This window comes from Pongo pygmaeus, chromosome 11 (genome assembly GCF_028885625.2).
Source record: "Pongo pygmaeus isolate AG05252 chromosome 11, NHGRI_mPonPyg2-v2.0_pri, whole genome shotgun sequence".
Lineage (NCBI taxonomy): Eukaryota > Metazoa > Chordata > Mammalia > Primates > Hominidae > Pongo > Pongo pygmaeus.
Window position 1 is genome coordinate 99,311,270 of NC_072384.2, and position 24,405 is coordinate 99,335,674.

The following is a 24,405-nucleotide window of genomic DNA, read 5'->3' on the forward strand; positions in this document are numbered from 1 at the left end:
TATGACAAAAGGTTGGATAAATGACTCTCCCAGTTGCCAGCTCCAGGAAGTGAGCATGCATGTGTTTATATACATACAGAGACACACATACGTTCACATGTGCTATTAAATCCATGCACTGTACAGGACTCATATATCTGTAATTGCAGATACCACTGTCTTGTTTCTAAAATAAGGGTACAAATTTTCCTAAGACTCACCAGGTCTCTCTCTGCATGAAAAATGAAGTGGGAAAGCAGATAATGCCCAGTAAAATAATTGACAAACAAGGTCATATTTATTGAATGCGTTTATTTTAACAACCAAAAAATTCTAACAGCCTAACAATGCACATAAGTTAAAAATTAATTATCACTTAGTGATAACAAAGATAGTTGATTTACATGGAAAAAAGAACATTTACAATATGTTAATCCTTATTCACATTGTTGATACCGCAATAAAACACAATTTGTTTTCTTCATTTCACAAAAAAAAAAAAAAAAAAGGCGGGAAATTGTGCTTTGTCAAGAGGCACTACAAGAGAAAGTTTCTTCTTCCAAATAGATATTATATGACAGATATTGAATAAATAGACATATATGCATTGTAATTCGCAAAGATCTGGCAAGACCACAGGCTAAAATGCCCACAGATTCACTTAGAACCACTGCAAACTTGGCAGTGAAATTAAAAAATAAAAGGCAAGACTTAGCATTGAAAAATACCTAATAAATTTTTGGTTGAAGTGTAAAAGATACCAAATGCGGATGCCATCGATAGATGAACCACCTTGTAAGAGCTTGGCAAAATCAGTTTCCATTACGTGTACAGAGTGACCTTCAGCAACAGTGTAAGAAGACAATTTGGAAAGAGTAACTCGGAGATCAGGAAGCAGCAACCATGGACTTTCTGATTAAAGCTGCAGCATACTACAGAAATAGGAAGGATGGGGCCAGGGCTAACTGCAAACAACCATCCTTTTGCAAAGGTATATGACGCTCATGTCAAGATAATTTTTAAACATCATTATTTGAAAAAGTACAGGAAAATGTCCCTTTAAAAACTCCAGAGGTTACTGAGCAGCTAGAATTAGCTTGTATTGCAACATGTCTTCTCCCTGTATATTGTAAGTTCTGAGTTAATATCTACACATAGAGGTTTTTTTTTTAACTCCTACCTTTTATACCTTTCAAATATATAAATAGTATTAACAGTTATATTACAATGTTTGTGTAGTAAACAGAAAATAACTTTCAAAGTGATATTGCATGAGGTCTTTGACAAGGTTTCGTGAAAGCACAACTCAAAAAAAAAAAAAAAAAAATCCAACCATGTGGGACTGTTTAATGGCCAGTTTAAACCATGGATTGCGTTCACTAGGCCAGTCCTGAATGTGAGGTCTCCTCTTGCAATTACTGTAAGTAGAAGTGGAAAGTAATGCTTCTGGTGTTTCTCATAGGAAGCTGAAAGAGATCTGGAGTACTATAGTAGATTGCAGCTTTAATGCTCATCCCATTAAACATCCAGTCAGCATTAGTTCTGCTTTACATAAGGTAATTGCGATGTAGGTAACTGGGATAATGTTTTCTTTTATGATGAGTAGGTGATTCTACTGAAATCGCTTCACATACTCTATTGCCTGGAGCTGCACAACAATTCAAAAACAGTTCTTGTTAGGGCTGTCATCCCAGGAAAAGGGACAGGAGAGATTAGGGACTGAAAATGTTTGATTAGGTAGATGGAATGTGTACAAAGAAGAGGAAGCCCAAAGTGAAACAGAAATCAGAAACGTCTTTTGGGAGAGGGAAGGATGGAGATTTCTTTGAGAGGGAGCCCCTTTAACTGGGCGGCAACTTCTTTTCTAACTTAATATTACACTGAACTATTTTCTAGTAAAAAACAAAAAGACAAAAAAAAAACAGCAACAACAAACAACTTTTCAACGAGCAGGCTTATTAATTTTCAGATTTGAAGCCACAAGCAGGAAAATAAATTTCACAACAAAATGTGGCTCATACTATGAATACCATATGTCCAATGTCAAAATGTCATTTGATCAAGACTTGCACTAATGGACAAAGTTTTCTCTGCACTGAATTTCAGTTTTACTTATTTGGAATTCCAGAGAAATGCATCTGTTCACTACAGTAATGACAAATTGAATAACGGAACGTAGCAAGTCATTTTATTGAGTCATTTTAAGTGTGCATTGTGTCTTTAAGATTAATTTGACTTGTATCATTTTAATGTGCCCTGATTTTTTTCACTTTACTTTTTTTTTTTTTTTTTCGGCAGTGTTGTTTATTTTGTTAAATACATACCTCAAAAATTACCCATTAAGCTGCCAGATAGGAAGCCATAGAATTAAAAAAAAAAAAAAATCAGGGACAAACACAAAAAATAAATAGGAATTCAAAAATAGTCACCCCACCCTGAGAGCAGGCCGCAGTTTATCAAAAAGCCAAAGCGACTCACTGTGAAGTGGTTTTTTTTAATACATAAACAAGTCTTTTCTTTAAGAACTCATTTCACAGTCTATTCTTTCGGATTGCAAAGTCTCTGTCCCATGCAATTTTAATATATATATGTAAATATAGAGATATATACATATACATATACACATACACTTGTAGCTTCCTTCATTTATTTCATAGTTCTTTTCATCCTGGAACTTGCCTGATGTAACTTCCGTTAAGTGCAAGGATAATGAAGGCAGAGTCTCCTGTGATTATAATGACTATGATCCAGTCATAGAGACGGGATAAAGTGTAACGCTTTAGTGTCTTTGCCAAGGCGATGTCTGATTCGGAAATACTGAACTTATTCAGTCTATAGGTGTATCCTGTGCAACAAAGAAATGTCCAAAAGGGTAAGAAAAACAAAACAGACATAAAAAGACAAAAATAAAGCAAAAAAAACCCAAAAACAAAAACAAAAAACAAACAAACAAAAAACTTGTAAAGAAATGAAAGCAGAAAATCCTTGGACCGATGTATTGCTTTGCCTAGTAGAAGTTCACATTATCTCTGGTCAATTTCGGCAGGTGCTGCCTTGCTTTTGTCAGCATTTTCCTCCTCAGCCTCCACTTTGTACATCTCCTCGGAGCCTTCCTCGCTGTCGTTCTCCTCTGACTCGGTCAGCAGCTCCTCGTCCTTATACTCGGCCACGTCCACCGCTGAGCCCAGGTGCTCTTTCAGCTTCCCGTGGTGCTTCACATGGTACCGCTGGTTCTGGAAGAACTTGATGATGGTGTGTTTGGGGAGATCCAGCTGAGCCGAAAGAGTGTGGATGGCTTCCTGGTCAGGGTACAGGCCTACATCATGAATAAAGCTTTGGAGGATCCCCAGGGCTTCTAAGGAGATCTTTGTGCGAGACCGGGGCTTTTTGGCACAACTGTCTTCAGTCGGAGGAGGTGGGGGAGGCGCTTCTTCTCTGGGAGGGGAACTCTCCTTGGCTGGCTGAGACTGCTGTCTATGAAGTACCTGATAATTAAGAGAGAAAAAAATGAACACTGGACTCATGATTTTACCTTTCCAAAACCATCAGCCCTCTGAAATATGTGTTATCTATCTAGCACTGGAGGTAAGCTATAGTCATTTGTAAAGTCAGGTCTTTGGAAAGCTTAAAAGCATTTCTGGAGATTTAGTATCTCACCTACAAAACAGTAGGTTCATAATAGTAGTATTTGCCAACATTTATATTCTGAGATACAAAGTCAAGTCATTTATTGCCTAAGGTCATCTCACTTTAAGCAACCTGGCTTCAGAGTCTTCTATACCTTTAACCACCAAGATATGCCACCTCTCTGAAGGCTAACGACAAAGAAATTGGGCACAAAGGGGAAAGTATGGACTCTATCATCATGGCTTCAAGTTCATATTCTTCCACTTAGCTGAGTAACCCTGGGCAAGTCACTTAATATCTTTGAGCCTCTATTTCATCATCTATAAAAGTAGGATAAGAAACTAACCTCCTAGAGATGTTGTAAGGATTAAATGACATAATTGTTACAAAGAACAGTGCTTGTCTTAAATCAGGGATTGGCAAACTTTGTCAGGAAAGGGCAAGATAGTAAATATTTGAGGCTCTGGAGGGTCGATCTTTGCCACAACTACTCAATTCTATTCTATTGCAAAAACAAATGAACATGGCTATGTTCCAATAAGACTAGATTTGGCCCATGAGTCATAGTTTGCCTCATCTCTGGCTTAGAGCAAACATCCAATAAATGACAGTAATTATTATCAGCCTCATAATGACTCTTACAGTGTTATAGAGGAACAATTGGTACTTAAGCCAGAAAATCAATCCTTGGTAAAATTAGAAATGACTTTATATTCTTTTAGTTCTAGTTTTGATTCTTTTGATTTTAAATGTATTTTTTAGAATGTGAAAATGTTCAAACTAATTTAAAGACATAACTGTTTCTTAAATTATGAATTTAAATGACCATTTTATACTTACATAGATGGACCTTCTCGATATCACTATAAACTAATTAATCCTCTGTTTTGCATATACTTTGTAATTTCTGGGTTTTTTTCTCCTAATGTTAAAGCTTTCTAGTTGTAATTTAAATAATTGTTCTTTTACTTCCACCTATTCCCCACTCTTTTAATAAAAAAGCAAAATCTTAGGTAAGCTTACTCAAAGGAACTCAGCCCCGGCTCTCCCCACAGGCCTATGTGAGAAGGACTTTGTGGAGGGGGAGATGGAACATGAAGTCCTGATGAGGAACTGCAGCCATCACCCACACCTTACAGTTTCAGCTGTATGACAGAATTACAAGGTTACTGTGCTCTTCCCCACTAAAATGTGTCATGTTGGCTCCAAAGGCAAAGACCACATTTCCTATACTTAGGTCAGTGCCTAACTTCCTAAATCCTCCCAAAACTTTTAAGAAGAGTGAGTTCACTTTTTAAAAAACATAATTCTCCTTTTACTATTCTCTCATATTTTATGGATCTTTTTCATATTAGAATAACAAATTAAACATTTTCCAGAGTTCAGGAGGAATAAATCCAACCAATGCAAAGAAAACACGTCTAGTTACATTAAAGGACCATTTGTACCACCATCCCTGCCACCTTTCCTGCCACCACCACACACTACCCATATGATCCATGTCTTTTAGCTACGAAACATCAGCATCAAAGCAAGCATTTAAGAAAAAAAAAAAAAAATCTGCCATTCATCCTGGTCTTGAGGGCCATATGATGAAAAAATACTTCCCACCAATGTGAAACTGTCGGTCTTTTATGTAGAACTTAACAAATATTAGGGCAGATGAAACTGTTACCTAAATAAGGTAGCAATAAACAAAAGAGGTTTAAATTTTTCAAGTAATAATCAATAATCAATAATAAAAAGGATAATCAGAAGCAAATAAGACTATCTGCTATAATAAGCTGATGGCTAGTGGCAGAAAGAAATCCTAAGCACAGGACTATAAAACAGTGGCACTAAAGTCTGCATAATGTTGCCCAATTAAAATGAATGTTCTTAGCATTTTCCTCACCACTTTCAACTAAGAGTAAACTCATGTGGTCTGTTGTGGTAAGCTGGCATCAGCAAAAAAAGTGAGAGCTCTGTTACTTTAGCATCCTAATTATACCCGGCAGGAAAAGCAGAGCTCCAGGGGTTGGGGGTGGGGGGACTGGTGCTGGTCAGGTCCACTTTCATGGCAGAAGGATATTTGCTCTGAGGCCATGATCTGGGCAGCATGAGCACTGCAATAAGCAAACCTCTATGTCAACAGGTGAGGATTCCAATTTTGGGGGAGAGAGAAACTGAAATTATGTGCAAAGTACGTACTGGAAGAACATAGACTCAAGCATGAGTACTCCCCATTAGAGCAATTGCGCTAATTGGAAAACAAAAGAGAATTAAAATGCCCCATTTTCTAAATTATGCTTGCCTTCTGTAGTAAAAGTCAGCATAATGGTTCCATTTAACTGAATAATTAGATTGGTTCTTCAGGGATTTTCCACTGTGCACTGGTTAGATTTAAAGAGATTTTCCAAAACTATACTTTGAAGTTACTATAATCTTTCTGCATGATTGCATTTGTTCTTCTCCTTAGGTCCAACCAACTGGCCTGCTTCACTCCCGTTTATTTCCTAGAACTGAGCACTAGTAATACATACGTACAGAGAAGCCAAACCTGAAACAGAGAAAGAACAGCAAGAATAGCTACCCCTCACTGAATGTTTATTCTGTGCCAGGCAGTTCCAAGAACTTCACATGGATTAATTAACTGAATCCTGACAAGTTCCTCACAAAGGTGCTATTTGGATCAAGATTGAACTGAAAACATGTTGCATCTCCTCTACATTCAGGGAATGTATTCGGAGAATCCTCCAAATTGGAAATTACAAACATGGGGAGTTGTCAGTCTGATAAAGAAGGTTTCCAGGGGACAATGACAAGGCAACTGCCCATGACAGACTAGGAAGATGTTTCTCAAGAGAAGTAATAGTTAGAGAAATTATCTACAAAGTGAAATATATAGTTTCTGGTCAGACAATGTACCATAGTGAGTTGGGCAGCATGATGACATCTACATGAAGATGGTTAAGTTATATCTTCTAGCATCTTCTAACAGGTAAGGAAGGAGCAGTCAAAACACTGAATGCCCAAATGGGCATCTCTAAAGTGAAACTGTCTTACAAGTTACCAAAGGAGCTGAGCTTTTTCTATTATACTGACACTTTTCTTTGGCTATAAGCCCTTTCAACCACAATATACATAATATCTGAGATTAAAAGATTCCCAAAGTTATCTGTCCTAACTATCTGTATTCCCCTAAAATGTTCTAATTACTCCAGGCAGAGAGTTATTGTCTCTAGACAATTCCTAGCAAAAGAACAACATAATTTCCTCTCTAGCCAATTGCTAAGAATCCTTCCTAATACCATGTAGTACTTTATTCTAGTGGTATACGTACTCTGAGTGAAAGGAGAGCAGTGCCTAATGCCTATAAGATGGTCTTCTCTAGGCACGAAAACTGATCCAAATCCTCTTCTAAAATCCTCCCATCTAAAGGACAGAATCAAGTCATCTTTTCTTCACTTTCTCACATCTTGACTAAATAATGTCAACTCTTTTAGCCATTTCTTCACAGGAAAAGTTTCTGAACTCTCACTTAACTGATATTTCGATTTGGTGTTTTTTTTTTTTTTTGGTCTGAATCTCTCAGAACATCTTCTAAATTCCCTGTTAGTGAACTAGAATGAATCAAGTTTGGTCTCTGTCCCAAGCAAGTGCCCTGAGAGTCATGCCATTGACTGCTGATGGAGAGATCTATAAGCGGTTTCATTCCCAGGCTCATTTGACAGTTTGGGCATAATTTTTTTGTTAATTAATATTTTAAGTCACAAAATTCACAATTACTCCAACTAAGAGAATGCCCTGCAAAATGAATAAAATTCTCTTTCCAAACTAGTCCTTTATGCAGTCAGATTATAATTTTCTGAGATTTTCTTTATATTAAGTTTAATTGAGCATCTTTCCAACTATTTATGAAAAAGCTGGCAGGACCAAGGACTTTCCAGCATTACCTTTTTCCCTTTTTCAAAATGGGCTCGGTAGAGGGGCAAAAAAAATCCCCACTGATAGCACCTACTAACGCCATGCATACAAACACTGTATAAAACCAGAAATGAGTGCCTATGTCCTCTAAAACGCATGCTCATAGCAGTTTTAGTCATCACCAGAAACAACCCAAGTGTCTACCAATAATAAGATCGATAAATAAATTGTGGTATACTTATATAACCGAGCAGTAGGAAAAATGAACTATTGCTATATACACAAACATAGATAAATACCACAGACTTACTGTTGAGTGAAAGAAGTCAGATATGAAAGACTAAAAACTGTATGATTCCACTTATGTGAAAGAATAGGAAAAACAAATTAATATAAAAGAGTAGAAAAAAATAGGAAAAGCCTGCATTGACAGATCCCAGCATAATGGGTTTCCACTGAGGTTTACTGAGTGGAAGGGGGTGGAAGACAGCCTTCTGGGATGTTGCAAATATTCTCTATATTGACTTGTGTGTTTGTTAAAAGGATGTGTGTATGTCTAAAAGATTATCAAGCTGTACAATTAAAATCTATGCATTTTACTGTATGCAAACTATAACATATTTCGATATAAAAGTTTAAAAAAAAATGGGCTTAGTAGTTGACCTTTATTTATCCCTAAGGCAAACACCTCTCTTCATGTGATTTTCCCAAATAATGGAATATTTAATTCTGTAAGGGTAACTATCCACTCCTTTTTACTCTTTGCACACTGAAGCCTATCAACTCATCCTACTTCTTTTTTTGGTTTGGATTTTTCTCCATCAAAATTAAAGTTAATCTAGACAACAAATTCATTTCTGTAAAGAGAGTCCTAAATGGTTTATTTAAAAGCCTTTCTTTTTCATAGCTTCTGCTGTTGATTTTCCAGTATGACAGGCAGGGTTCACAGTAATGAAATATCTAAGTAGCTTTAATAACAATAATAATGGTAGTAATAGGTGTTACCATTCATATAAAGCTAACTCATGAGCCACACATTGACCTAAATGCTATAAATATATTTTATGTTATTAATTTTCACCGTACTCTTAGAGGCAGGCATTTTTACCCCCATTTTATGATGGGAAAACTGGAGTTCCAAAAGTGTAGATAATTTGTTTAAGGTGCAGAGTTTGTAAGCAGCAGAACTGGGCTTGTCAAGCATATCTTATTCAAGCATCTGTTAAAGCCCATGCTCTTAAACATTATGGTCTCCTGACTTCTATGAGTAAAATATAGAGAAAAATTGAACAAAGTCTTTAGAGTAGAGGAGATATTGTAAATAAAATATCAGGTAGTAATAAATACATAGAGCAATGCATAAGGAGGAAGATTATGGGGAGGGGAAGTTATTTAAGATAAGGTGACTCAGAGAAGGCTCCCTACAGAGGCAGCATTGGAGCCCAGTCCTGAAGGATGTGAAGCCCAGCCATGTGGAAGAGCATTCCAGATACCAGAAAGGCAAACAAAAAAGCTGCAAGGCAAGAATATACTTGGTACAACTGCAAAACCGCAAGAAAGTCAGCATGTTAGAGCTGTGCCGCCCAATACAGTAGCCACTAGCCACATGTGGGTATTTACATTTAAACTAATTAAACAAACAAGCAAATGCTCACTCAGTCACATCAGCCACATTTTAAGTGCCCCATTGTGTCACTTGTGCAATGCCATGATGGACAGCACAATATAGAGCATTTCCCTTAGCACAGAAAGTACTGTTGGATAGTACCACGCTCCAGCAAAATGACACCTGAGAGAGCCACACGGCCAGAGCATGGAGTGCTTGGCATTCCACCATCAGGGTAATGGAAAGCCCTCATAATGAACTTAAATCATAAAATCTGAGATAGCCAAAAATCTACTAAGACCTGAAAACTGCTACTATTACCAGAGAGATGGGAAAATATTTATATAATTACTTAGTAAGAAAAATTCAGTTTGTAATATAGCACTGGATTTTTATCGGAGTATTACAAATAGCAACATTATCATAAAAACAGCCAGAAGTATGCATTGGCACTTCTACCCTCAAAAGAATGGTTAATTTACATTTAACTGATTGTTGTCTTCTTCATCAGAGGTGTTCATCATATCTAAAAGAAGTGATATTAAAAACAGCCCTGGGTTAAAAGAATTTTTTAAAAAGTGTGTCCATATATCAAACATTTATGGAGTATCTACAATAATCGGACCTATTAACTTATACAGCTTTTTAATATGAAGTCCTATTTCCAACAATTAAGGTCTGATGAATAAGTTATGGGTAGGAATAAACAAATAGAAAGTTAAAAGTCTAGTAAGTTTCTTATTTATTTTCTGTAATCTCTCTGGGCTGAAATGTGACACATATGTCTATAAATGGGCATGAAGATGGCAATGAAGAATGAGAAGTTGTAAATATACTCAAAAGAGACATTAACTGCAAATGAAACCCAAAGTTCCTTGCCCAGTCATAAAGCACAATTGTAATATGAACACATGTTGTTTCTCTGCCTTCAAAAACCGAAAAATTCGAAAACAAAAAGACCTAATGGTACCACGACCAAAGGTGACTAAGAAAGATAAAGCAGCTCTTCTTAAAGCTCTCAGTGTTCAAATGGATTCTGAAGGCCTCAATGAAAACCAGCTGGGAGCCATGTGTAAAATATAATGCTTTTTGCCTGTAGGGAAGGAAGTGAGATCTTGAATGATTAAGTTTAGGAAAGTATATAATTCACTGTATCATTATGGGGTGAGCTGGATTACTTATAATATGCCAACACTTTGTGGTCTTCTTTTATAGAGAAAATGAGAAATTATTAAAGAGGTGACTGTATAAGGTGGTTGATCCAGTGTAGTAATAGGTTAAAACAGTTTCCCAGGTGGTCATATGTGTCTCTCTATGACAAGCCTCACCCAAAGCTTCAGGTCCTGTAGGGTAAGGTACATTAATAGGAGATGAGAACACAAACAAAATGACTTTTATCCACGTTTATTTTGGGTTAATATTAGAATTATTTTGACTTGTTGTCTAATTTTACCTCATTTTTTACAACAGAACATAAACTGTGATCCAAAAAAGGAAAGCATTCTTCTACTAAAAGTTCCAAGAAAAATATACTTAAGGTCAGGCACGGTAGATGATGCCTATAATCCCAACACTTTGGGAGGCCAAGGCGGGCGGATCACTTGAGTTCAGGAGTTCAAGACCAGCCTGGACAACATGGTAAAACCCTGTCTCTACTAAAAATACAAAAATTAGCCAGGCGTGGTGGCACACGCCTGTAATCCCAGCTACTTGGGTGTTGTGGGAAGTCAGGGACCCCAAATGGAGGGACTGGCTGAAGCCATGGCAGAAGAACGTGGATTGTGAAGATTTCATGGACATTTATTAGTTCCCCAAATTGATACTTTTATAATTTCTTACGCCGATCTTTACTGCTATCTCTGAACATAAATTGTAAAGATTTCATGGACACTTATCACTTCCCCAATCAATACCCTTGTGAGTTCCTATGCCTGTCTTTACTTTAATCTCTTAATCCCATCATCTTCGTAAGCTGAGGAGGATGTATGTCACCTCAGGACCCTGTGATGATTGTGTTAACTGCACAAATTGTTTGCAGAGCATGTGTATTTGAACAATATGAAATCTGGGCACCTTGAAAAAAGAACAGGATAACAGCAATGTTCAGGGAACAAGAGAGATAACCTTAAACTCTGACTGCTGGTGAGCCGGGCGGAACAGAGCCATATTTCTTGCCTTTCAAAAGCAAATGGGAGAAATATCGCTGAATTCTTTTTCTCAGCAAGGAACATATCTGAGAAAGAGAATGTGTCCCTGAGGGTAGGTCTCTGAAATGGCCACTTTGGGGGCGGCTGTCTTTTACGGTCACAGCTGTAGGGATGAAATAAGCCCCAGTCTCCCGTAGCGCTCCCAGGCTTATTAGGATGAGGAAATTCCCGCCTAATAAATTTTGGTCAGACCAGTTGTCTGCTCTCAAACCCTGCCTCCAGATAAGATATTATCAATGAAAATGCATGCCCAAAACTTCATTAGCAATTTTAATTTCGCCCCGGTCCTGTGGTCCTGTGATCTTGCCCTGCCTCCATTTGCCTTGTGATATCTTATTACCTTGTGAAGCATGTGCTCTCTGTGACCCACACCCTATTCGTACACTCCCTTGCCTTTTGAAAATCACTAATAAAAACTTGCTGGTTTTGTGGCTTGTGGGGCATCAAGGAACCTGCTGACATGTGATGCCTCCCCCGGACACCCAGCTTTAAAATTCCTCTCTTTGTACTCTGTCCCTTTATTTCTCAGACTGGCCGACACTTAGGGAAAATAGGAAAGAACCTACTTGACTATCAGGGGCAGGTTCCCCTGATACTTGGGAGGCTGAGACAGGAGAATTGCTTGAACCCAGGAGGGGGAGGTTGCAGTGAGCTGAGATCACACCACTGCACTCCAGCCTGGGTGACAGAGCAAGACCCTGTCTCAAAAAAAAAAAAAAGCGTGTGTGTATGTATGTATGTATGTATGTATGTATGTATGCATGTATGTGTGTGTGTGTGTGTGTATATATATACATATATATACATATATATGAGAAATCATTAAGGAGGTGACTGTATAAGGTGGTTGATCCAGTGTAGTAATAGGTTAAAACAGTTTCCCAGTTGGTCACGTCTGTCCCTCTGTAACAAGCCTCACCCAAAGCTTCAGGTCCTGTAGGCTAAGGTACATTAATAGGAGATGAGAACACAAACAAGATGATATGAGATATACACACACACACACACACAATTTTTTTACTTAAAAATAACAATTGGTTGAAAGTCCTTATGCATAACTCAATTAGAATTTGTTGAATAGATGATTGAATACATACTATTATTTTTTAAATGGACTATATATAAAATATCATGTAATTGAAAGTTTCAAAAACCTAGCTCTACCTTCTAATATTCCCCTTTTTTCAAAATCAGCATTAAGGACAATTAATTTTGGCCCAAACATTCAGTGAGGAGAACTTTAATGATTAATAATGAATGTAAATATTAATATAATTATTTTATGTCTCTGTCACTGTTGGACTGTGAGCTACAATTGGCATACCATATGCCTGGGACACAATTAGTGCTCAGTATCTTTTTGTTCTGTGGTGCTGCATTCCATATTCTCTCTTCTTTTTTTTTTTTTTTTTTTTTTTGAGACAGAGTCTTGCTCTGTCACCCAGGCTGGAGTGCAGTGGCGTGATCTCAGCTCACTGCAAGCTCCGCCTCCCGGGTTCATGCCATTCTCCTGCCTCAGCCTCCCGAGTAGCTGGGACTACAGGTGCCCACCGCCACGCTCGGCTAATTTTTTGTATTTTTAGTAGAGACGGTGTTTCACCATGTTAGCCAGGATGGTCTCAATCTCGTGACCTTGTGATCCGCCCACCTTGGCCTCCCAAAGTGCTGGGATTACAGGCGTGAGCCACTGCGCCCGGCCCATATTCTCTCTTCTTTACTTTCAGATCAGTTTAGCAAAACTAGTTATTACTTTTCTTGCTATCATTCCTTTTTAGCAAAACAATGTTTAAAAAATAAAGAAGCTATCACTAATTACAGGAATTTATATCTACTGTATATCTGAGAGTAGGGATATAATTCTTTTCTGTGTAAAAAAAATTTCCTAGGGTACTGTATAACCTATAAGATGGCATTGTACACACGTGGTAAGGAGAAGTTTTGAGGTCACAAAGTTCTGGTTTCAAATCCAGTTTCTACTGCAAAACCACAACTGCTTAGTTACTAGCCTTGTAATTCTGAGCACGTTACTTACTCTCTCTGAGCCACAGTGTTTGTTAATCTGTAAAATCTTCCTTGTAGTGCTGGTAGTGTTAGGAGGGAAAGTGAGATAATATATGCTAAGTATGTAGCAGCAAAGTTCTGAAGTCATAAGTTAGGGTTTCAATTAGTAACAGTTATTACAAAATGTGAGGAGTATTTAAGAATCAGGAGTATAATGAGTCATTCATTTTTTCTATCAACATGCTTATTATAAAAGCAACAAATTCAGAAACCTTTTTCACCCCACAGATCTACAAATAGGCACATCTACCAATAACTTTTCTTATTTCTTTCACTCAAATACTACATACATCTTTGTACTTAAAATGGCATGGCACAGAAAAGTTGCCTCTGAAGCATATGTTACATGAAATTGAGCCTCAAGTTACAGTCTGTTTAAGGTGACACCTTCTATACATACAGCCTGACATCCTCTTAGGAAGACATTCTTTATCAATGATTCTCAAAGTGTGGTCCATGCAAGAGGCCCATGCCATCAAAACTATTTTCATAGCAAATCCAAGACATTATTTACAACATAAACATAAACTTTTTTTTTTTTTTTTTTGAGACGGAGTCTCACTCTGTTGCCCAGGCTGGAGTGCAATGGTGCGATCTTGGCTCACTGCAAGCTCCGTCTCCTGGGTTCACACCATTCTCCTGCCTCAGCCTCTCGAGTAGCTGGGACTACAGGCGCCCGCCACCACGCCTGGCTATTTTTTTTTTTTTTTGTATTTTTTGTAGGGACAGGGTTTCATCATGTTAGCCAGGACGGTCTCTATCTCCTGACCTCGTGATCCACCCACCTCTGCCTCCCAAAGTGCTGGGATTACAGGCGTGAGCTACCACGCCCAGCCAAACATAAACTTTTTGACCTTGCTGAAATTTGCCATGAGCTCGTGGCTGTGAAAAATACAACTGCCTGGACCATTTGGTGCTGCTGCCTTGATTGTTGCAAGCCAGCATTTCCCACCAGTGCTTTTGTACCATCTGCAAATTTCAGCAAAGTCAAAAAGTTAAATAATGTCTTGGATTTGCTGTGAAAATAGTTTCAATGTCATGGGCCTATTGCATAGACCACACTTCAAAATTTGCAGATGGTACAAAAGCACTGGTGGGAAATGCTGGCCTGCAACAATCAAAGCAGCAGCACCAAATGGTCCAGGCAGTTGTATTTTTCACTGCCACAAGCTCATGGCAAAAATGATGCCACTTTCATTTAAGAGCATCTTTGATGAAGCAGTAAAATTGTATTACTTAAGTCTCAATCCTTGAGTATACTTCTTTTTAATGTACTGTGTGACGAAATGGGAAGCGCATATGAAGTACTTCTGTAGCATACTGAGGGAAGATGGTTGTCTTGAGAAAGAGCACTTGTGTGATTGTTGGACTTGAAAGCTGAGCCACCCATCTTTGTCATGGAGTATCAATTTGACTTGAAAGAACAACTAAAGACAAACTATGGTTATTCAGATCTGCATATTTGACATTGTTTTAAAAATAAAGTGAGCCTATCACTCCAGGAAAAATATCGGACAGCATTTCTTGCCAATTATACCTTTTAACCTTTCAAGCAAAAATTAGAATTTTGAAAAACTTGTAGTGGCCACCATATGCTTAATAGTTTCCCAGTACTTAACTTTTTTGATATCAGTGGTGATTTAACAAATATGTTTGGTTTTGCTTTTAAATATGTCATATAATAAAATGCACCAACATTTGTAAGGGCTGCATAACCTTACAAAATACAGTAAACCAGTATTTTCCAAATGCATGCATGATGTTATAAAGTTATGAATAGGTAAAAGTATGAAAAGTTCATCAATATAGTTTTAGATTCAATTCCACTTTGCAACTAACCATTAAGAAACTACCACTTGTAGAATGTTGCTCTAGTATCAAAGAAGAATATCACAATTATCTGAAATGCAGATTAAAATATTTTTTCCTACTGTAATTACACATCTACGTGAGGCTGGATTTGCCTCACTGGTGTCAACCAAAACCACATATTGTATTAGACTAAATGCTGAAGCAATTATGAAAATCCAATTGTCTTTCATTAAGTCAGACTTTAAAATATTTGCAAAAGTATATAAAACATTGGCATTCTATTATTTTTCTGTTTTGAAAATATATTTATTGTCAAATAAATATAACATTTACATATATGCATTTATAGTTGGCCTGCCATATCCATGGGTTCCATACCTATGGATTCAACAAATCACAATCAAAAATATTTAGGAAAAAAAAAAGAATGGTTGTGTCTGTACCTAACATGTATCAACTATTTTTTGTCATTATTCCCCAAACAATATAGTATAACTATTTGCATAGCATTTACACTGTATGAGGTATCATAAGTAAACTAGAGATAATTCAAAGTATATGGAAGGGTGTATGTACATTACATGCAAATACTACACCATTTTACATAAGGGGCTTGAGCATCCATGAATTTTGTTATCTGCAAGAAGTTCTGGAATCAATCCCCCATGGATACAAAGGGATGACTGTGTATTATCTATAATTATTTTTAAATTAGTAAGCATTTAAAACATTCCTCAGAATTTCTAATATGGTAATATTGGTAAATATAACACATTATTGGGGTCCTCAATAGTAACAGTGAAAAGAGATTCTACAACCAAAAAGTTTGAAAACTTTGGATGACATGAATCACACTCAATAGTAAAAACATCCTTACTTGAGTCAAATCACTTAGGAAAGCCTTAGAGAAAGAGTGTAGGAGAAAATCACTTAGGAAAGCCTTAGGGAAAGAGTGTAGGAGAAATTACACATGCATTATGATTTGTCTCTTGATTTTATCACACAAAGACATTTTCACAGGCAAAACATATTCTCCTAGATACACAACTCAGCACTATTTCTAACTTCAAATGATGTTACTTAAGTTGGCTCTTATGATTGTAATTTCACATCCTAACATTATAGGACTTATTAAAAAACCATGGTTTAGCTTTGTTGCTTTATTTGGGTTACACAGTATCCTAAGGTCAAAACTCAGGAAATCTGTTATTAAAAAAAAAAAAGTATCCATGAAGTGATGACAAATTGCAGACAACAGGTGTTAGATTACATTTTGACTCCAGGCGGATTTAATATAAGTTGGTTCTCTTTTACAATTGCTCTTAGCACATACAGCTATAGGAGAGGGATTTAAAAAAAAAAGAGAGAGAGAGAGAAAGAGAATAAGAAAAAAAAAAGTGGTGGTCAATAAAAGAAGACCATGTCAAAAGAAATCAATACAAACAAGCAAAATGGTAGGAAGTCTGACATGGAAATATGTGTTCAATTTCATCCAGCCTTAGTCTGTTTTTTTGTTTTTTTTTTTTTTTTAAATATTGTAACCAAGATACTACTGGAACACTGTGTATGTTTTTAATGCAGTTTAATAATTGTTTCTCAAAATAAACACTTTGGTCAAAGATAAAAGCATAAAAATATTGTGACACAATAAGCTGTTAAACTTGGGTTTTGGAGGAAGCATGGTTCTTAAAACAGCCTTTGGCTTTATATCATTTCCTCTTTGGTTATAAATTGAGAACAACTATACCAACAGCTTTGGTATAGTTTGGGGGGAAAAAAAAGTGTCACAGTCATTAATCTGATTGCTGGGAGTGGCCAGAATCTGCAAACACTGAAGAGGTAGGTGGCTGAGTGAAATGCTTCTTCAATGTAAGGAGATGAGGAACTATATCAAATAGCTATGAAGAGAGTATAGAAAACAATCCACTCTCCAGTTAGAACCTGAGGAAAAGCATGGACACATGATGTACCTAGTGGCAATTATACCTTTCCTTTAATCAGCACCATCTGAGAAACAGGTTTATTTGATCATCTAGGGCTAACATGACCAAAACCATTCCACAAAAACAACAAACACAATCCATGAGAAGACTTAGGAAGACTGGACCCTTTAGGACAGTCCAGGCTGTGATCATGTGTCCTTATGCCTGGGAGATACCATCCCCAGCCCACTCACCATACCCTCACTTGCCTGACATCCATAAGCACTAATTTCTCCCTGTTCCAACACTCCTCCACTCTTCACAAAGTATTCTCAGAACACAAAACCTAGCCTAAAAATTCACAGAAAAGGCCTATCTCTTGAAGACCCAATTCAAGGCCCAGATTAAAGTGTCTTTAAAGACCTTACATCTGGTTAAAACAAATAAAGAGTAAGATGGAAATGAGCAGGGTAACAGTTACCTCTAGTATTCTGATTTTTAAATAAATGTGTGACTTGCTTCATGGGTATAATTGCGAAAAAAAGTGGCTTTTGCGCCAGCATACATGAAAGAAGATACTCTTAAGTTAAACATAACCAGGTAACTAAATGAGGAAGATGAAAGGTTAGGATGACTTGGTACCACGATCCCAATGATATTAAAAGAACCAACCTGGAAATTTCTAATACTTCGGCAATGGCAAAAGGCTAAGAAAGAAAGATGTGCAAAGGGTTCAGATTAAGCATGATCCATCAGAAATGCTTAAATAGTTAATCCAGTGGGCTAAATAATTCTCAAGTGAAATAAAAATGTGACCCAAATGAAAATAACTTCATCAATGCCAGCGACACATGATTTGTGGGCTCTGAAACTTGTTTTAAAACAGATTCAAGGTAAGCTTAAAGTAACAGAATAGAGATCACTTCGGATAAATACATTTCATCCAGTAAATTTAACCAGAGCAGAGTTCTGATTCCTTTTAAATGAAAATGTTTTAAGATACATGAAGGAAAAGAATAGATACATTTAATAAGAAGAGACATCACCCAGTCAGCCAAGAATTGTCAATGAAGACTTAAATAATGATTCCTAAGGTAAAGCACCAAAGACTCAGAATTCAAACCATTTCCAAATCCCTTTATAGTATTTATAAATCTAGTGATGAAAAATATAAATTGAAAACACCTATTTGGAATAGGATGATTTAGAAACAAGGATAATACGGAGGGGTGTGGTTGGGGGGGAGATTATCTATGTATACTTTCAGTCATAGGATCTCAATAAATTATGTAAGCTTCACTGAAATAAAGCATTACTATTACTGATTTACACATAGATTATTTAATATGACTCCATGGTCGTATATCAAATTTCTGTAATTATTTAAATCCTGTAATTATTTTCAAAGCTCTTTATCGTCTTTTGTATTTCTTATTTCTTAAAAAGAATGAAATAATCTCACAATATTGGCAGGTACTATTGCATTTATTCTTCAGAGGAAGAAAAAAATATACAAAATTGAGCTCTGACTCCAAAATCACATACCCCCGAGTCTAACATGTAACAAATATATGCTTACTGCTGTTTAGCTAGCTAATGAAGAAAAATACAAAATTATATTCCGTTTCAATTTAAGTTTTTAAGCACAAATTTCTTTCAGTGTGAATAAACACCTTCAACTAAAATCTACTAGACTCTAAGAATAACACTATAAATGACAGAGGCTATTATTCAATATTTCAAGTTTGGAATTAAAAGTGAAAACAACACAAATGTTAGAAAAAATTAGAATACTTTATGGGGAAGTTTCTCTCTCAAATGTCCATTTAGAGTGGGTTATAAAGAGATTTTTACATTTCTATCTCTGTGTACCATTTTTACAAAGCAGATACCCAGTTTCATCAAAATTTGCTAGCACATAAACAGAGACCCTTCCTGACAAACCTCAGCCAAGAACCAGTTTAGGATTTAAAATCCCCATAACTGCAATGGCACTAGTGACATCACAACTGAAGTGTTTCACAGCTTCTTAAAAGAGAGGGCTTCAATTATTTAAGGAGAAAGCATGTTTGGAAGAGATGCTTTACTTCAGGGGAAAGAGATGAAAGAAGGTAATCCATGTGTTTGAAGCCTCACATGAGGCTATTTAGAATCCCACATTAGGCCACATTTTCTGTATAATTTTTACAGTTGGGGTACTCAGAAGTCAGAACAATCTGACAGTTATGGTTAGTGAAAATATTAGATGTTCACCAAGAAAATACTACCTCAGCATATTTTTTGCTTTCTGAATGTAACCACTTAATAACAGGACTTGAGAAACTGCACTGTGTGAATCAAACACATAAAAGTACAAATATTCCTTTTATAGAAAGCAAATCTTAAGCAGTGCATTATAATCAACCACTCTGGTAAAAGAAAAAAAAAATATCTAGCATTACCACACCACTGACATATTATAGTTTATTATACCCAAAAGTCCAAACTGGGTAAACAAAGTTAAATGATCAAAGAAGGGTTTTCGCCTCAAACCATGAGGCAGAGGCCATTGATCTCTAGGGAGAGGCAGCAAAGATTCCTGGTGGCTTAGCTCTTAAAAGGTATCAAGTGAGAGCTTATCAAACATAGCCTTTAGTTTTCAACTTCATTTAATTTCATCAGAGACTGGCTTTCTTGGTATTATTTTCTTTCAAGAGAAAAATAATATGGAAAAATTAAATATGTGAGGTAGAAACTTCCCCAAAATTTGGGCTCTTAATTCTAGCGTACGCTTTTCCATTCTAAACCACTTTTAATTCGTTATGGGAATACTGGTTTTGTATCCTCCATATTAATGATCTTACTACCTGAAACTGGGTATGGATAGGCTTTTGCTTCTCAACTTTGTGGCAGGTATATCGGGTGAGAAGTGAAAAGCCAACAAGGACAGGCACTCTTGTTTAGATCACCGCTTTCTCAAGAAAATGAGTCTCCTTTACCCAGGGGGCCAAGGATGGTCACCGGGAAGAGAAATCTCAGTTCCTAATTCCCTGGGGCAAAGTAACTGGACTAGTGACTCCTTTTCTCACAAGCAAGATTCCAGTCTCCGAGCAGCAGAGGACCATGCTACTCCCACAAGGCCATTCAGCATCCTTATCTACTCAGATTCACAAAACAAGTCCAATTGTGTCTCCACACAATGTTTCCTTGGCTTTTCTGAGCATATTTGCTTACCCTGTATAGGTCGTCCTCAGAAACTGGAACTGTCAAGTTATTATACTTTCAAATGTGAATACACTTCGGGGTGGATTTAATTTAATAGCTGAGAACTTAGTACAAAACAAACATACTTACAAATGACATTAGTAGGGAATTAATCATTAACGCTCTCGATTGGTGCTCCAAGACCAACCCCCCAGGTTGCTCCAGCCAAGATCTGAGAGTTCTCACTGACTCCTTCCCCTCATCTGAAACTCCACATCTAGTTGATTCCACATGTTGCTGATTATTCCTTTTAAACAGTTCTTGGATTAATTTTCCCTTCTCCAGATGTACTCCCATTGCTGTAATTCAGACTCTTATAATCTCTTGCCTGAATTACTCTGACTTCCTCCCAACAGGCCTCCCTGTCACAGTCAACCGAACATCTTGCTAAAGGCCCTCAGTGGCCTTCAGGTGGTCTAGGCCTCTTCTGTGTACAAGAAGGCCCTGTAATCTCACTGCAGCCTGAGCCCCTGCCGGTCCTTGCTCCCCAGCCCCTGCCTTGCAGGCTGTGCTCCAACAACTCTACACTGGAGCCCCCAGACTCATGCTGTGTCACCCTTTCTTGGAAACCTCTGATGATGAATCTGTAAGGGCCATGAGCAGCACTACTCCTTGGAAGCCTTCTGAGTTCTCCAACTCACCAGGTTTGGGGCAGGCGTGCCCCTTTTGTGCTTTTCTTTCTCTTACTTACACGCTGTATTATAGCTATCTGCTCTCATATCTGCCTCCCCACTGATCTCTGGGCTCCTTAAGGGTAGATTCTGTGTTATATTCACCTCCACATACTCTAAACTTAGCACAATGTCAAGGCACTGTGCTTTGAATGAATATATACGTCTACACAGGCAATAGCCGTATTACACAGACTGAAAGTCATCCTAAAATTTAGAACACATCTAATAGTCCTAAGGGGAAATAAAGTATTAAGTCTATGTAGGCACTCACTAAAAATACACTTATTACCGAAAAGAGCTGAGTTATCATAGCTTATAATAATTTGATACATGCACACATACATTTTGTATATAGGTTAATAAATACCATAGGTTAATAAATACCATACTGACTCACACAGTTCTTTAATTCCCAAAAAAAATCTGATTGAAAATATTAACACTCAAAAAACATTTAGGATATTCCTATTCTCAGGGATAAAAACTGACATATTCATCAGTTTGCTTCTCTCTCTCCCTCCCCAATCTGCAGAAATATTTCTACTATCACCAGAACTTAAAGGGCCTGCAGCAGACAGCTTCCATGACAAGAAAAGTTGCTGGAGGCAAAGCAGCAAAACAACAAATAAAAATGAGAGAATCCATATAAGACAAACAAAGGAAACCTTTAAAAACAACGCAGAATTTATAAAAGCCAGAAGTATTTGTTAAAAAATGGATCATATGTATCACAATAAAATTCTGAAATGTCAATGGCTCTCAACTGAGCAAAATATGAAAGAATATTGCCTATATACAACATACTATAGAAAACACTGAATGTCTTGTCCAAAACAAATATTAAATGCCAAAATGATTTTCTTTGGAACAGAATGAACAAAGAGAGACTTTGTGAAGAAACAACAAAGAAAAAAGTAACAAAATTAATTCAATGTATATTTTTTTTGCCCCCACTTTGATTTAACCTCTATAGTCTCAACACCACACATTCCAAAGTAAGCAAAGAGAATGGTTTCAAGTTAGAGCCACAAACTGTCTTTACTGCTTTTTGCCTGTCTTCATAGCTTACTTAGACTTTATCAAAATTTGCTTCTAAAAATATGCATCTGAAACTAAATAAATAATGGAAGTTAAGAAAATCTAGAGGCCAAATATAAGCCATTTCATTTATACTTGCAGAAATCAAAAAGCATTTTGGCATTAAACAACATTTTTTTAGGGTACAGTGCTTTTAAGACATTATATAATTACCCTTACTGAGAGTACAGTTTTTAGCTTTGTCAGGGTCTCTATTGGAATTATAATTCCATGCTGAGCAACGAGTTCTATCAAAACTCTATTATCATATTAAAACACTTGAGTAGGCCAGGTGCAGTAGCTCACATCTGTAATCCCAGCACTTTGGGAGGCCGAGGCAGGTGGATCACCTGAGGTCAGGAGTTTGAGACCAGCCTGGCCAACGTGGCGAAACCTAGTCACTACTAAAAATACAAAAATTAGCCAGGCATGGTGGCACACGCCTAAATCCCAGCTACTAGGGAGGCTGAGGCAGGAGAATCGCTTAAACTGGGAGGCGGAGGTTGCAATGAGCCAAGATCACGCCACTGCACTCCAGCCTGGGGGATAGAGCAAGACTCCGTCTCAAAAAAATAAATAAATAAAAACAAAAACAAAAACAAACAAACAAACAAAAACCACTTGATTAAGGGCACCCTCAAGATTCAAACTTTCTATTTCTGAGAAGAGAACAGATTTAATGAGATATTTTGAAAGTAGAGCTGGTAAAAAGAATATTTGTGAAAAGCAATGCTAAAAAAAAAAAACACTTCATAGGACAGAAAGAGAAAAGGCAAAATTTACCACACATAGTGGAGCAATGGGTATTAAATAATCATCTCTGAATAAACTCTACAAATCAATATGGTCCTTTTGGTCTAAACTAAGAATGCTATTGCCTAAAGGAAATCTCTAAGGTCAACCAGCAATTAACTGAAAGGTTTTGATTGAAAATGCTATTGACGGCTTTCATATCAGACAGCTTCCTGGTTATTATACTTCATGGGCTAAGTAGGTGCCAAGACATTAAACTGTCAATAATCTATTAATACTAGACTGCTACGCTTACTCTCCCTGAATCTGGGCAGGCAAACGTATTCAAGCCATGTACCTGCTTAGAACTAATGCAAATTCCCCAACTCTGATGTGGAAATCATATCTTTATTACCTCCCAGTTTAAATGTCTAGTAGTGTTGACAGAGTATATAAGAAAAATATGCAGATAATAAATGCTTATTCAGATGAGTTAAACTAACATTTGTCTTTAAAGAGATGGCTAAAGGAATAGAGAACATGTCTTGGAATCTGACTTCCTTTCTAAGCCATATTTAACAGTTTCTAAATTGAATGTAATAAACACTTTACAAAGAGAAATGAGAAGTTATTTAAAGCAAGGCTTATAGGTTCTTGCCACTCAGCATCTGGAAAGCAGTTATACATTGGGGAGGGGGGAAGAACTTTTAATGAATTTAATAGAGAAAAAGCACTTTAATTAAATGCTGTCGAAGTAGATTGTATTAATGACAGTACACAGTGGAATTTTAAGCCAGCCAAGTTTATTTAGCAAATAGAAATGGGGCTTTTGAAGCCTGCAAGTATTTATGTTTCCGCAGTTGCAGTACATCTAGATGATGGTGCCAAATGAAACTGCTGAGTTATTAGATATGATTTTATTTATTGTGTATTATTAAAGTTTCAAAAGCCTTAGGGGAATTAATCTCATTTTCAAAATGAAATACCACATTTGATCAGAAAGAGTTAAGAAAAGAGAATATTGTCCCCCAATTTTTTTCTGTTCCCTGGAATTTTGATGCAGGTGAATGGCTAGTTGGGGGCAGCCTTTTCTAGGTTCATGCAGCCAGAATTCACTTTATTAGACAGTAGTATAGTAGCAAAGAAATCAATGACAGTATTTCTCCTGTGAGTTTTTCTCCTGTTTTCTTTTTTTCTAGTGATTTGCTACCAAACATAATTCATTCCATTATACATAGCAATAAGCTGAAAAATGACCAAAGCTCTTAAAAATCTCCATGAAAATTTGGTTGTCATAACTTTCCTTAATCAAAAACATGAGTAGCCCAAACTTCTACAAAGGAAAAGGTATCAAATGTTTGACTTGGGGGCAACAGGAAAAAACGGGGTCTTTCTTAGTATTTTTTATTCAGAAGTTGACCACAGAACAAACCTATTATTAATGATAATATTTTTTAAATAAACAAAGAAAATATGAGCCTTAATGCATGAAAGCTGTAAAAGATTGAAAAGCTGGTCTGGCTGGAAAATACTATGTGTGTGTCAAAATGATTTTCTCT

The 24,405-nt window shown here is 36.8% G+C and overlaps 1 protein-coding gene across 2 annotated transcripts in view; it reads right to left on the minus strand.

Annotated features, from left to right (window-relative positions):
* Positions 1 to 276: 276 nt before the first annotated feature.
* The window catches only part of SATB2 (SATB homeobox 2), a 195,789-nt gene continuing 171,660 nt past the window's right edge, over positions 277 to 24,405 (minus strand). For both annotated transcript variants that reach the window (XM_063647790.1, XM_054478699.2), the window contains one exon: positions 277 to 3,464. In XM_063647790.1, coding sequence (XP_063503860.1) covers positions 3,003 to 3,464 — 462 coding nt within the window. In that variant the 3' untranslated portion in view covers positions 277 to 3,002. The remainder of the gene's footprint in view (positions 3,465 to 24,405) is intronic.